Source organism: Engraulis encrasicolus, chromosome 1, assembly GCF_034702125.1.
Source record: "Engraulis encrasicolus isolate BLACKSEA-1 chromosome 1, IST_EnEncr_1.0, whole genome shotgun sequence".
In the NCBI taxonomy this organism is placed as follows: Eukaryota; Metazoa; Chordata; class Actinopteri; order Clupeiformes; family Engraulidae; genus Engraulis; species Engraulis encrasicolus.
In genome coordinates, this window is record NC_085857.1 from 24,591,471 (window position 1) to 24,605,613 (window position 14,143).

The 14,143-nt window shown below is 42.4% G+C and overlaps 1 protein-coding gene across 1 annotated transcript; it reads left to right on the forward strand.

The window, feature by feature from the left end:
- Positions 1 to 943: 943 nt before the first annotated feature.
- LOC134456692 (B-cell receptor CD22-like) lies at positions 944 to 7,572 on the forward strand. Its single transcript, XM_063208157.1, has 6 exons — positions 944 to 984; positions 1,306 to 1,375; positions 4,729 to 4,980; positions 5,295 to 5,552; positions 6,039 to 6,308; positions 7,565 to 7,572. The coding sequence occupies exons 2-6, from the start codon at positions 1,312 to 1,314 to the stop codon at positions 7,570 to 7,572; spliced, it is 852 nt and encodes a 283-aa protein (XP_063064227.1). The 5' UTR covers positions 944 to 984; positions 1,306 to 1,311.
- Positions 7,573 to 14,143: the final 6,571 nt, after the last annotated feature.

A 14,143-nucleotide genomic window follows, 5' to 3' on the forward strand; every position in this document is an offset into this window, starting at 1 on the left:
TTTCAACACTGGTCATAATGGTGTAATTTCAGCAAGATCTGGCGGGCCCATCTGTACAAAGAGGCTACAGGTATGTCTTAACAAATCATTCCATAATGCTAAATTAATCAAAATAAGTTAGAATAGTGAAAATACAATGTGTACAATGATAGTAATTATACTACAAATACTGAAACTAAAAAAAATAAGTAATAATATTGCATTTCAAAGTCATAAAGTATTGTATGACTGGTATGCACTTGAATCACTGTGTACAGGGCACATGCAATGCCTTGCTAGCAAAACCCCAAGATTATTTTTTACAGTAAATAAGTACATTCAGCTGCTGAACTGTGTGTGTGTGTGTGTGTGTGTGTGTGTGTGTAATGTGCATACGTGCGTGTCTGTGTGTGCTTGTTCGTGTGTGTTTCTTTAGATGCTTATCATGCATTTGCAAACTTAAAGGAAAAGATTAACTCTGCACTCACTCAAGCATCCACATATGGCCCTGCCGTGGCTGCTACACTGGCGACCCAGGTTTGATTCCGGCCCGAGTCATTTGCCAACCCTTCCCAATCTCTCTCTCCCTGTTCATTTTCATTGCACATGAAAACACTACCTTTAAATAAAGTAATGAAATCACACACACACACACACACACACACACACACACACGCGCGCGCACACGCACACACGCACACACACACACACGGGCGTGCGCGCACACACACACACACACACACACACCCGCACACACACACACACACACACACACACACACACACACACACACACACACACACACACACACACACACACACACACACACACACACACACACACACACACACACACACGTGTATAGCCTCAGATATCGCAGTGCGTGCTGCTGAAAGGAATGATACCATCGCTCTTATCTGTAGCTAATAACACTGTGTGTTGATCACATGAATTAATCAGACCAACTTGATGAGGCTTCTCCCATGATAGTCTCGCATTCCTCTGGTGAGCAATTTTTTATCACATCAAAATATCTCTGTAACACTGTTGAAACTTCATTAGTTTTAATAATTCATCATGATGAAGCATTTGTGCCTATAAAGTCTTTAGTTGTGCCTATATTGTATACTCTCTCGTTATTTTTAATTTACCAAAATAGTGCAGTGCAGATGGACCCATTGGGCCAGACTATCGTAACAGGTGTCATAACACAGTCTTACAAGTGTGATGACCGTACTGTAAGAGCTGTTATAACAGCTCTGTGCAAAGAGCTGAGGTCCACTGAATTGTTGTGCATGCAAATGATTTGGTGTTTGCGTTTAACAGGTCAAGATGACGTTCCCACAGCTGACCGTAATCGTGTTACTGCTCTCCCAGATCTCTGATGCAGGTACCGGTAAGTGTGTGCAATACTTATTCACACGATGCAACTCTCCTTTGCACGCTTGGGTTAACCGTGTCTTTAAACATAAGAACTTTCAGGTAGAGGAGAGTAAAGTAAATATTGCTGATTGCCAAAGCTGTACAGACAACAGCAGGATATGCACAGGTGTCAGAAACAGGGCGAAAGAGGGTAAAAAAAAGGCAAATGTGCAACAACAACAAAAAGTAAGTGCATGTTCAGCACCATCTTTTCACCAATTACACCAGATGTCATTCAAAGCAAAGTCTGTTTTACAAAACAGGCAAACTGCAATTGCCTATGGCCCCAGCAAAACTGCCCACTGCCCCCAACAGTCAGCCCCGCCATGGTAAATGACTGCAAAAACAACTCAAGAGGGCCCTATGTTTATATTTTACCTTGGGCAGTGGTTCCCAAACTTTTTTCCTTGCGCACCCCCTTGTACATTTCAATGTGGTTCGCGCACCCCCTAAGCCAGGGATGTCAAACTCAGGCCCGGGAGCCAAATTTGGCCCACGGAGCCATTTTATTCGGCCCGCGGAATCATTTCAAATGTGTATCACATTTGGCCCACATACACCATTAATGTATAGCATAACACAAATTGAACATGAAATTTGCTGTATCACAGGATGTGCAGACACATTTTAACAGACAAATGCGATGGGAAAGCGTGTATGTGAAATTTAACTTTGAATATATGAATATATAATACAATTTTAGTCCATTATTACAAATAATTGTTGAGTTCGGCCCGCAACTTTATTCCAGATTTGGATTTTGGTCCTCAGTCAATTTGAGTTTGACACCCCTGCCCTAAGCGAATGTTTTGGTGTACTTATAGCCACTCAAATATGGCTTCACAGCACAAATCATTGCACATTATACAGAGCCATTTAGGGAAACCTCATTTACAATAGACTTGATGTTTCTTCAAGCATACAATGCACCATACTATTAAAACCTACTTAATGTACATTAATACAGCATGAAAACACATATCTGCCATTGCTCTATTCAACTCGCGCACCCCCTTGGGGCACGCACCCCCGTTTTGGAAACCCTGACCTAGGGCAAGCAAATGGGTAGAACCACCACTGATTCTATATTGTGCAGTATATGTGTGAAGGTCATTTCTGTACCATGGTGACCTTCTCTGGTAGGTGGCCCTCCTTTTCACTTTCACAATTCCAACCAAGTTTGGGTTCATTGCAAATCTTGGAAAAAGGAGTTTGTATGCCACGAAAACAACTCAGCCTGGATAATCAGGATAAAGCTGGAGCTGCCAGTGTGGGCCATCCCTATGTTCCCCAGGTCCTATGTTACCCGGGTCCCTTTTTTCAAAAAAGGGTTCTATGTATCCCGCTGCTTCCAAGTAGAATGCTGCCGCATGGCAAAGCGCAGTTTGTTGTTTGTTTTGGTCAGGACACAAATGTACAACTCAGAAACATTGCATTACTGACAGGTTAGGTTTAGGGATGGTTTTGGGAAGGGCACAATTCGAAAACTCTGAAACATACAATGCGGGGAACATAGAACCCTTTTTTAGAAAGTTCCCTGGTCCCATACAAAGACAGGGGAACATATGACCCAGGGAACATAGGTACGCTCCCTGTCAGTGCTAGCAGTAGCCTAAGTTAGCTGTTGCTTATTTTCTTTTGTACTCCAAATTTATTTAAACTCCAGGAAGCATACGTATACTTTCAGACAGTAAAGAATGACTACAGTCTATTATCCATTAGTTCCTGTTGACTCTCATTGCGTTTTGAAAATATGGCGTGCTTAATTGTGATTGTAATTGTGATAATTAGAATTATGTAACATAAAATATAAAACACACATTATTCAAAACAAGCTACAGGAAATGTATGAGAGTTTGTGGAGTTTGCGCTGACAAAGATCGTGGAGATTAGATAAACATTCTCAACAGCGTGTTCTTTGGTTTCCATGACAGCCTGATGTTATCAGGCTATGAGGATAACAGTGGCCTAATGATTAGTCCGTTGGATTGGGGCAACAGTAGCAACAGTAGTCTCGTGATGTGCACCCAGTGTGCAGTGCAGAGACACTGGGGGCGGCATGCAGGAGCATATAACATTTAAGGGGCAGATATTTTTAATTACATCCTGATAGAGCACATAGGCACATTACAGTAGCTTATAATGCCGGATGTGCTGGCATTGTTTGACCCGTTAAAGGGGCTTCTCATATTTAGCTAAGCAGAACTGACTCACTGGTGGGCCCCGCACCCTTGTTAGCCCCTATTTTCAGATATGTTTTTTAAAAAATCTGAAAATAGGGGCCCACGAGGGTGCAGGGCCCACCGGGAAATGCCTGCTATGCCAGATGTCCAGTCCAGCTCTGTGCCTGTGTAGATGTGTTGGACCCCCTGGTTCCCCTGGATCAATGGGTTACAGTACAAGGGTGTGTTTTGGATGGTTAAAGTACAGTATATATTTTTTACAAACTTTTGCAGAATTGACCTTATATCTTAACTCTCAAGCTACAGGTGAGGCAACTAGAGGTACCTGCGTCCCCTGGGCCTGGTAGTTGTGTTGGACCCCCTAGGCCCCCACTGGTTCAATGAGTCCTTGAACGGTTAGTGAAAGTGAAAGCCCATTGGGAAACGCCAACTCCCATTGTCATTGTGACACAGCACTCCACAGCACACAAGTGAACACTGCACACAACGAAATTGCATTTATGCCTCACCCGTGCAAGGGGGCAGCCCTCAGTGGCTCCCCATGGGGAGCAGTGCGGTGGGACGGTACCATGCTCAGGGTACCTCAGTCATGGAGGAGGATGGGGGAGAGCACTGGTTGATTACTCCCCCCACCAACCTGGCGGGTCGGGAGTCGAACCGGCAACCTCTGGGATGCAAGTCTGACGCCCCAACCGCTCACCCATGACTGCCCATTACAGTTACAGCACTGAGAGTTTTTTTTTGTTGTTGTTGCAACTTTAGAGTTCACTTTTTTTAGGTGAGGCTGAAGTAACACGTCCTGGAACACCTGAAAAACCTACTGGTGCTAATGGGTCTTGGAGTCATGTTGGACCTCCCGGATCCCCTGGTTCCCTGGGTGCTAAACTAAACTAAACTAAACTTGGATGGTTACAGTATTGAGTATTTGTAATTGGTTTGTAGTTACTTTTTAACAGTTCTTTTAACCTCACAAGATACAGGAAAAACTGAAGGCACATCTGGAATACATGGTGCCAATGGACCTTGTAGTTGTTGTGCCCCCCAGGACTCCTCCCTTGGACCCACTGGATCTGCTGGTTCACTGTTTCCTTGGATGGTTAGGGTATCTGTAATTGTTTAGAGTTTCCATTGTTTAATCCCCAAGACACAGCTGAGGCTGAAGATGGCTCCGATGGGTCGTGTAGTTGTGGTGGACCCCCTGGCCCCCCTGGTCCTCCTGGTCCACCTGGGCCTCCTGGGTTTATGCCTCCTGGGGCGTATCCCCCTATGCCTGGTCCCCCTGGTCCCCCTGGTCCCTCTGGTCTCCCTGGCTTTCCTGGCATGCCTGGCCGTCCAGGTCCTGGACAAGAACGGTTCTGGGGGCCATACTGTGAGGACAGCATTCGAGCCACCTCAGGTAACACCTTCCAGATGGTCCTCATTTTTCCCTGCTCTGTCTTCTACAGTGTCCTTATGTCAACTAATATGCCAACTATAAGGAGATGAGCTGTTAGATCACAGGGTTGTAGGTTCGAATCCCACCCATGATCCACTCCCTACCAGACTGTGTTCCTAAGTTACCCCACGCTGCCTCAGCTGAGTGTAATGCAACGTAATGTGTGTGTGTGTGTGTGTGTGTGTGTGTGTGTGTGTGTGTGTGTGTGTGTGTGTGTGTGTGTGTGTGCGTGTGCGTGTGCGTGTGTGTGTGTGTGTGTGTGTGTGTGTGTGCAGAACTGAAGGTGAGAATAACTCCAGATAACATCACTGAGGGCCAGAATGTCAATTTGACTTGCGACTACGCTTGCACTCTACGCTCCACACCCAACATTGTCTGGTACAAGAACTCCCAGCGTCTGGCTCGAGAGAACGTCACCATCAACAATACACTGTTCCTCCACCCAATCAGCAGCGAGGATGCAGGCAGCTACTCCTGTGGTGTAGAGGGCTATGAGGACGATCTCTCCCCAGCTGTCGGCCTCATTGTCAGATGTGAGGGGGTACAAACTAAATAAACTGGGTGCATGTGAGGGGACACAAGCTAAATAAACTGAGTGCATGTGAGGGGACACAAACTAAATAAACCGAGTGCATGTAAGGGGACACAAAACTAAATAAATTTAATACATGTGGGGGACAAAAAATAAATAAACTGAGTACATGTGGGGGTAGGATACATAAAGTGGGGGTAGGATACAGTCTGATATAGTTTGACATGAATGTGGGGTGGGGTCCTTTGATTTTATAATCTTACTATTTCTATGCTTTTGTTGTGCTTGTCTGGGTTTAGTTTTTCTTGTTTGTTTCTATCCTGTAAGGTTTTGGACAGGAGTCTGGAAATGTACATTAATTTGATTGGATAGTCTTATTTTGGCAGTCACAGGACATGTATTCACATTTAATTCTTCATTTTGTCAGATAATAACCTCAGTTTTGTTGATTGGTTGATTCTGTATGTTACTCTGCTTATTTTTCAAGATGCTCCAAAGTTTGTCTTGGCTTCAGTCAGTCCACCTGGTGAAGTAATGGAGGGTAGTTTGGTGACTCTGACCTGCAGCAGTGATGGCCACCCAGCAGTGGACAACTACACCTGGTACAAGAAGGCAATGGCTGAACCTCTTCTGATAGGACCAGGCAAGAACCACAAGCTCCCGGATATCAGCTTGGACGACAGTGGCCTTTACTACTGTGTTGCAGCAAATGAACTCGGTGAAGGCTCTTCCCCCTCTGTGCCCATAGCCGTCTCTAGTAAGGAAATATTTTTATTCCTATGGCTAATCTTGATTAGCCTGGTTCCTACCAGACCTCTGTGTGTGTGTAGCTCCCTAATGGATCCCCAACACACACAGAGGTCTGGGAGACTGTAGCCATTTTCCATTTCTCCAGTCAAAAATAATCAGAGCATTTATTGCTACAATGTCAATGGCAGCTCGCATTGAGGAGTCGCTGGACATATTATAGACTAATATTGACGCTTTAGAGATCAACAGAAAATGATTTTGAAGGAATTTGTTGATATTGAAGCAATAAATGTGCCGACTGGAGAAATGGAATCCTGCTACAATCACCAAGACCTATAGTGGGACAAACACATGATGGCAAGGGGAAAAAAACATACAGACATAAAGTGCCATCCTAAGGATGCATAAAGTGCATCCTTAAAGTGCATACCTAGAGTAGCGTCTAAAATATGAGAATGCATAGGATTTTTCATCTATGTGTTTACATTGCCTGTTTAACGGTATAGCCAAATTAAGTGTAGCAATGCAAGTCTATGGGAGCGAATAAAACATTATCATGTACTTATAAATTACTTTGAAATGAATGTAAAATTCACCAGAGTGCAAAACAGCTTTTTAATCCCATCCTCTGATCACTTGTGGCTTGATGTTAATCCTCCCATTTACTTCCAGTGATTATGCTAACCTAAGCTAATAATTCTGATACCAATAAATCTAAGTAGGCCAACTGAAAACACTGAGAAGAAATTATATGCATATTCGTGAATAATGCTGGGAAATACTACAAATAGGCCTATGTGAAAATCAAAAAAGGGTGGACTGTTCCTTTAAAGGGACAGTTTGGTCAATTTCAACATGCAGTTGTATTGCTCACGCTACCCTTGACTTGTCAGTACCTGGTGATGCCACATTTTTCGGCTCAGACCTTTCCGAGATATGAGCAATTCTAATGGGGGCAGCGTTTGTTTACATTTTTAAAAAATGAAACATAGGCCAACTCCAAATATTTTCCCAAAAGGTACTGCTGTTTGCTAGTTGTCTGCTGATGTTTTATAACCTTTTGGATGTTTTTGGGAATAAATAAAAATGTTTTTTTGAAATGTAAACAAAGAGCTGCCCCCATTACAATGACCAGGATCTCGGAAACGGCTGAAGAAGAAGAAAAAAAAATCTCAGGCACTGACAAGTCCAGGGTAGTGTGAGCATTACAACTGCATGTTGAAATTGACCAAACTGTTCCTTTAAGGCCTCATATCATATTAGGTAGCTAATGGGGTAGCTTGTTAAGGAGCAGCGTTTCACATAAGAGCTGTATTTCACAAAAAGACATGTCACATGACAGAACTGCCATGTCGCCCTCTCCAGGTCAAGTGTGGAAGGTGCTGGTGGCTGCAGGAGGGTTTGTAGGGGCCCTGGCTGCTGTCGCTGGAGCTATCATGCTCATCTGCAATGTCAGAAAGTAGGTTTTGCCATTGCATAGCCCCTAGCAAGAAAGACATACTTTAAAAGCCTGTATGTAAAATACAAGTTTAATAAAATGCCTTTCTTTTTTTAACTCCCTTGAGACACATTATTATAGTGAAAATAATATGGCCAGGTTGTATTGAGTTTGTGAATAATGTCATAACTGTCATAACAATGCTGTTCTGTAGGTTTCTATTTCAGCAAGGCGGGCAGCATGGTATTAAACTTCCTTGTCTTTTTTAAGGAGGGATTTGAAGGGCGCTGCAGAAAGAAAGGTAATGGCTCATGCTTGTGACCTACTTATGATTGTCACCCATTTGTATTCTATTCTATTCTATTCTATTCTCGTCTATTCTATTCTATTCTACTCTTTATGTCATCCCATACTATTGTGTTGTGTTGTCGAATTGTCTCTATTGTATTGACTCCTCTGATTTTCCCAGAAGGCCCAATCTGGCAGTGCTGATGATGGTGAGGGCAATTATGCAGCCCTGGATCCCAAGACATCAACCTCCTCAGAGTATGAAACTCTCCCTGTAAGTCACATGCTGTATATGCATTTAGACATAAAGGGAAATTCTGGCCATTTTGAACATGCAGTTGCCGATATGTTTCAAAGACTATGTAAACAAAGCATGACCCCAGTTCCCAGTTTGCAGGATCTCCTCAAGACTGTAACAAAACCAAAGGTATGGCATGAGCAAGCATTTTCAAATTGGCTGGAATTCTCTTGAAACATGATTACGTGACATGAGGATCTATCTCTTTCTGTAGGACAGCATGCTGGGTTTAAACCTTACATGTGCCGAGAGTGATAATATTGTAAATGAAAGTTAATTATTTTGTGTTTGATATGTTTTATTTACAGAAAGTGAAGACAAGACAGCTGCGAGACTGAAGCCTGTGGATCACACCTGCAGATCACACAACATGATGAAACTGCTACCAGCTGTAATGTGCTGCCTTCGTATTGCACTTTTTAAAAACAATATGTCCATAACTGTACTTTAGGCAAGATAATACCAATGAGAATGGAAATGAAGATAGAAAACAACAATATATACACAGTAAAAATTTACAAGGATTTCAGAGTAATTTACTGTGAAATCTCACAGTTAATTACTCTGATGTTCTGGTACACTATGCTACTGTGATGGTCACACGGCACACAGCAAATTAGTCTGAAATCATTGTATCACTTGCCATTTCTCACCTAACTTGCACATCACAGCATTTTACTGTTCTCTTCAAGGATAACCAGCATGCCAAAGTGATAAACTAGGAAACATCACAGTAAACTACTGTGTGGGCGGAGTATCTATTGAATTATTAGTGCATTGGGGCACAACTTCAGTCATAGACAGGTTGGGCTCTTCATTACAATCACACCTTTCATTGACATTTTCAGCAAATTATTTCATTTTTAATGTCTTGTGGTATACATGTATACACCCATCATCAGTTGACTACTTTATCCCCACTCTCTGTCAAGTGACAGAAGAATGAGCTTATATATATTGGGAGATATACATGACCATCTTCATGACGGTGGGAATATGGTCATTTTTCTTGTGTACCACTTTAAATAGTACAACCCCTACAATAAACACAGAATATAACAAGGAGTAATATTTTGAAGCACACTTAAGATATTCCTTCTAGATAAATGGCTCTCCATAAGTGCATTGCATGATGGGACACGATCTGAAGCATGTATGTCCTAAGCCCCTCCCCCTCAGGTTGCACATATTGACATGAGGAAGTGAGAAAAAAGATGACCAAGCATGGGAAGACATGTAGCAAACAAGAAGTTGATGACTAAATAGTTTGTTGTAAATGTCGATGAACTGTCTGAAGGCCCAGATTGTGCTATAATATATCTTGGCCTAATGGTTAGGGAGGAGGACTATTTCAGAGGGTTGCAGGTTCAAATCCCTTCGAAACCCTACATTGCCCTAGGGACAGCAACCATTGTTGTATATTTGTATATCACTTTGAGTAAAGGCGTCAGCCCTCAACCCAACTGACATGCCTTCCCATTGAACTTTCGCCCACTTCAAGTGTGTAACAATATCTTACTGTGAACTCACAGGGAGTTACTGGCTACTAATTGCATTCATTTCACAGTAACATACTGTGAATTCGTCATATCACAGTTAACTACTGTAAAGGCGTCAGCCTTCAACCCAACTGACATGCCTTCCCATTGAACTTTCGCCCACTTCAAGTGTGTAACAATATCTTACTGTGAACTCACAGGGAGTTACTGGCTACTAATTGCATTCATTTCACAGTAACATACTGTGACATTCTGCCATAATTTGTTACTGTGAAATCCAGAGAGACTTTTCGTCATATCACAGTTAACTACTGTGCTGTTATAACAGGTGTTTCCTTCCTCTAGGCCATGATTGGGTGCATCATGTGGCTGCCTTGGCCTAATGGTTAGGGAGGTGGACTTAAGATCAGAGAGTTGCAGGTTCTAATCCCTCCTAACCTGGCATTACCCTAGGGACAGTAACCAATGTTGCATATCTGTATGTCACTTTAGGTTGCTCCTGGCCATGATGGATTGTAATTACTAATTGTCAGGCCTAATTAGAAGAAGGTCTATGATTGGAAATGTTGCTGGTTCTGCTTCCAATAAATGAATACAAATATTTTTTCAGTTGGCACCTGCTAATGTCTTTGTCTTGGATGTGCACGCCAAAACTCCAGCATCCAATTTTAAATCAGAATATTGCCACCTAGTAAAAACAATTAGGCTATCTTGTGAAGTGCCATTGCACAATTGAAAGTCAAATGCTGCATGACATGATTGACATTGCCTACCATCAACCAGGAACAATGGTAGTGCCCAATCAATCTGTCAATTAGTACCTGCCCTCACTTGAGTATGACTGTTACAAGTTCATTGAATTACTTCCTGCAGCTGCCACATGCCTGATTACTCTGGTCACATGGTTAACTTTCACCTCTATATAAACTCAGACTGTCACAATGCTTGAGTTGCTTGCCTAAATGACTGGTTCGCTGGCTCTCTGTCCGGCTTGTTGGTTAGTGAGCTAACTGACCGACCAACTGACTGTTTGTTGGCCAGCTGGTTGGCTGGCTAACTGACTCTTTTGGTGGACTGTATGGCTTGTTTGTTAGCTGGCTAGCCATACAACTGACTTGTTTGTTGGTTAGTTGGCTGACTAACTGAGTGTTAGTTGGTTAGCCAGCTCTTTGGCTGGCTAGCTGACAACTGACTCTTTTGGTTGGCTGGTGGACTGGTTTGTTGGCTGGCTAGCTATTTAGTTGGTAGTGAGTATTGCGGTAGCAGGTATCCTTTTTGGTGTGTTGCTTACTTGATTAAGAAATTTCAGGATTGTCTAATTATGCTCCATTAAAGTATTCTATGCACACTGGTTAATGTACTATCATCCAGGAGATTACAATTACTAAATGGTAATAATATTACACTTACTGCAAACACTTGAGTTTCTCTGCAGTTATGAATAGCTTGGTCTATCAATACAAGAGAGCAGTGTGATGGACTGGTTCCATGCCACAGTTGTCTCAGTCATGGTGGGGAATGGGAGGTGCCACAATAACATGGTAGCTACCTCTTTTGTGGTGATGAATGGAGGGGCGGGATCATGGTAGTGTGGGTAGGGTGACAGTAACTTACTGTGGTGTGGCCACAGTAAACTACTGTGAGAAGATCACAGTAAACTGTGAGGATGGCCACAGTAAACTAATGTGAAATGAATGCAATTAGTAGCCAGTAAGCCACTGTGACATCACGGGAATATTTTTTATTGTGTAGTCAAGAATGGAAATGTCCTTAGTAAATTACCCACAAGTGTACATTGTACAATATATCGAGTCAATTGAGAATGGGAAATAAAAATAGACAACAAATAAAGAATCAAGACTATTATAATAATTTATAATATACCCCCACTGTTAACTCATTGGCTGCCTTGGGCGGCAGCTGACGTCATTTTGAATAGTGACACCCCCTGCCTTTGGCGGCGGCCGCCAACAATTGCATTTTTTTGCGGTCTGTCCTATATTGTTAACATTTCAGAGCTCTACGCATGTTATAACTGATCCTGTAGGTGGCAGAAGTGTCCTTAGGAACAGTCAGGGCAGGGCATTAGCTCAGAGCAAGAGGAAATGTCAAGACAAAAACACCCCCCTTTTACTATAATAATCTCAAAAGTAGCATAGCAAAATCATTTTTGAAAGTAAAGCACCTGTGACAGTAGTATACTTTCTTGCTATCTAGCTAGTAGGCATTATAGCTAGCTTGCCCAAAATACACCATGTTCAACCAGAGATGATCTGTGTGGCAACCGTTTCATTTTGGATATGTGATCAGCCTACACAATATCAGGATGATGCGTACAAAAGATCATCTAACAGGAAAATGCACTAGTATGGGGGACTAGTGGTGATGTGTAGTCACCTCAGTTGGGAATGCTTGGCTATAAAGTTCGCTACGCTAGTTAGGTAGCACGAAATCGCTAACAACTTACAACTAAGCCTAAATAAAGGAGCCGTGGTAAGTCTGATCAGCTTACTGTATCATCAAAAAAAGACAGGGGGGTTGCAGATTCTTGGAACAGAGTAGCCTTTATGTCTGGTCAGATGCATTCAGCTCACATGAGAAAGCATTGCACTTAGCCTCAGACCAGCTAGCCTTCACCAATCCAATCGGCTTGTGAAATGTTGGATATGTGATCAGTACTTTATCAAAAGAAAATTCATTGAATATGACAAGATCTATATAGCAGAAACATGATGACAGTAATCATCAATCTGCAAATTGTCCACTCTGCCAAAGAAGCTGCAGTAAGCTAGGCTGCCTGCCTCCCCTTCACACACACACGGTAATGGAGGAAACAAACCAGCTGTGATTCGTTCCCCAACGAGAAGAGAGCACAAAGTAAACAGAGGGAGGACGATGAGACAGTACAGTATTTCTGTGAGATCACGGAGTTACGTGCACCTGCTGTCATGATCCATTGTGCGTGCCAGCAACAATCCAAAACACTCTTTCGAGCCCACCCCTGTTATATTTCAGTACATTATTAGGTTGAAAAGATCATACAAACAATCTCTTGTTCAGGCTACAGATGACAGAAGACTCTGTAATAGCATCTGATAGGTTTGGAGTTGTTAGGACGATATTTTGTTACAGTTCTACTTCAAATGGCGTTTTCTCAGCTTTTTGGCTAAAGCAGCGTTTTGGCGAATTCCACTTATTTTCAACAGATGATTATGAAAGAAAGGGGTAGAGAGACACCGTTTCTTTCTGATGAGAAATGAGCATCTAATCTGTGTTTTGATACATATGGTGTTGACATAGACACAGAACTCAATTTTCTGTTAGCGTCCAAAAACCACCCAAAATGCTGAAAAATCTCTGGCACTCTTTTATGAAAATGACTGGCAGCCAATGAGTTAAATGTGCCATCTGGCTATTAGAACGCTTCCACCTCGTCCATTATTTCCCTTGATATCAGAACAACTCGTCGGCTGTTATTGCTTACGTTATGTTTTACCAAGCATGACTAATTGTTATGTAGTATAAAAAGCTTGATGGAGGAATTATTGTCCTTTAGGTGCTTATCGTTTCTTATGGCTTTCAGTCTTCATAAAATTCTTAGATTGTTTGATTTTAGCTTTATAGATATCTTAGTCGTGAAACGTATCACATTTTGAAAGTGTTGGCTTAAAATGTAATGATATATTGTCTATTCACATTTAAATGTTCGTTATTTGAAATGTATTTAAGTTGAACTTGTTTTATATCCATTATGTAACAACACTCTCTACAAATACCCTGATTTGCCCCAAGAGGCCCTTTCCTGCAATAAACGCGTCAGCTATAAAATTCACTTGTTTTTATTTTATTTTTTACATCCAGGGATGCTAACAGCCCTGGGATCAGGGCATAATCATGCGAAAAACCCCCATTCAATGGCAGGGTTTCCCTCAGCACTTTATTGGATGCAGTGAGTAAATAGTGCTCTCTCCAATCCTCCTCCATGACTGAACATCGCACTGTTCACACAGGCAGACACACACACATACACACATGCACACACACACACACACACACACGAACACAGGCACACACACACACGAACACAGGCACACACACACACACACACACACACACACACACACACACACACACACACACACACACACACACACACACACACACACACACACACACACACACACACACACACACACACACATTTGGAATGCTGTGGTCCAGAAACTTCATGTGCAGCAGTTATGTGCAGTGGCAACATAGCATCATATATCATCAGATAACAATATGCCTTCAAAAAGTCTACACACACCCCCTCAAAT

Excerpts from the sequence above, each read along its gene's own strand:
- LOC134456692 (XM_063208157.1), top strand. The coding sequence starts at position 1,312 with ATGACGTTCCCACAGCTGACCGTAATCGTGTTACTGCTCTCCCAGATC. Across the intron at positions 1,376-4,728 it reads GATCTCTGATGCAGGTACCG|ACACAGCTGAGGCTGAAGAT; the intron begins GTAAGTGTGTGC and ends TTAATCCCCAAG. Across the intron at positions 4,981-5,294 it reads CAGCATTCGAGCCACCTCAG|AACTGAAGGTGAGAATAACT; the intron begins GTAACACCTTCC and ends GTGTGTGTGCAG.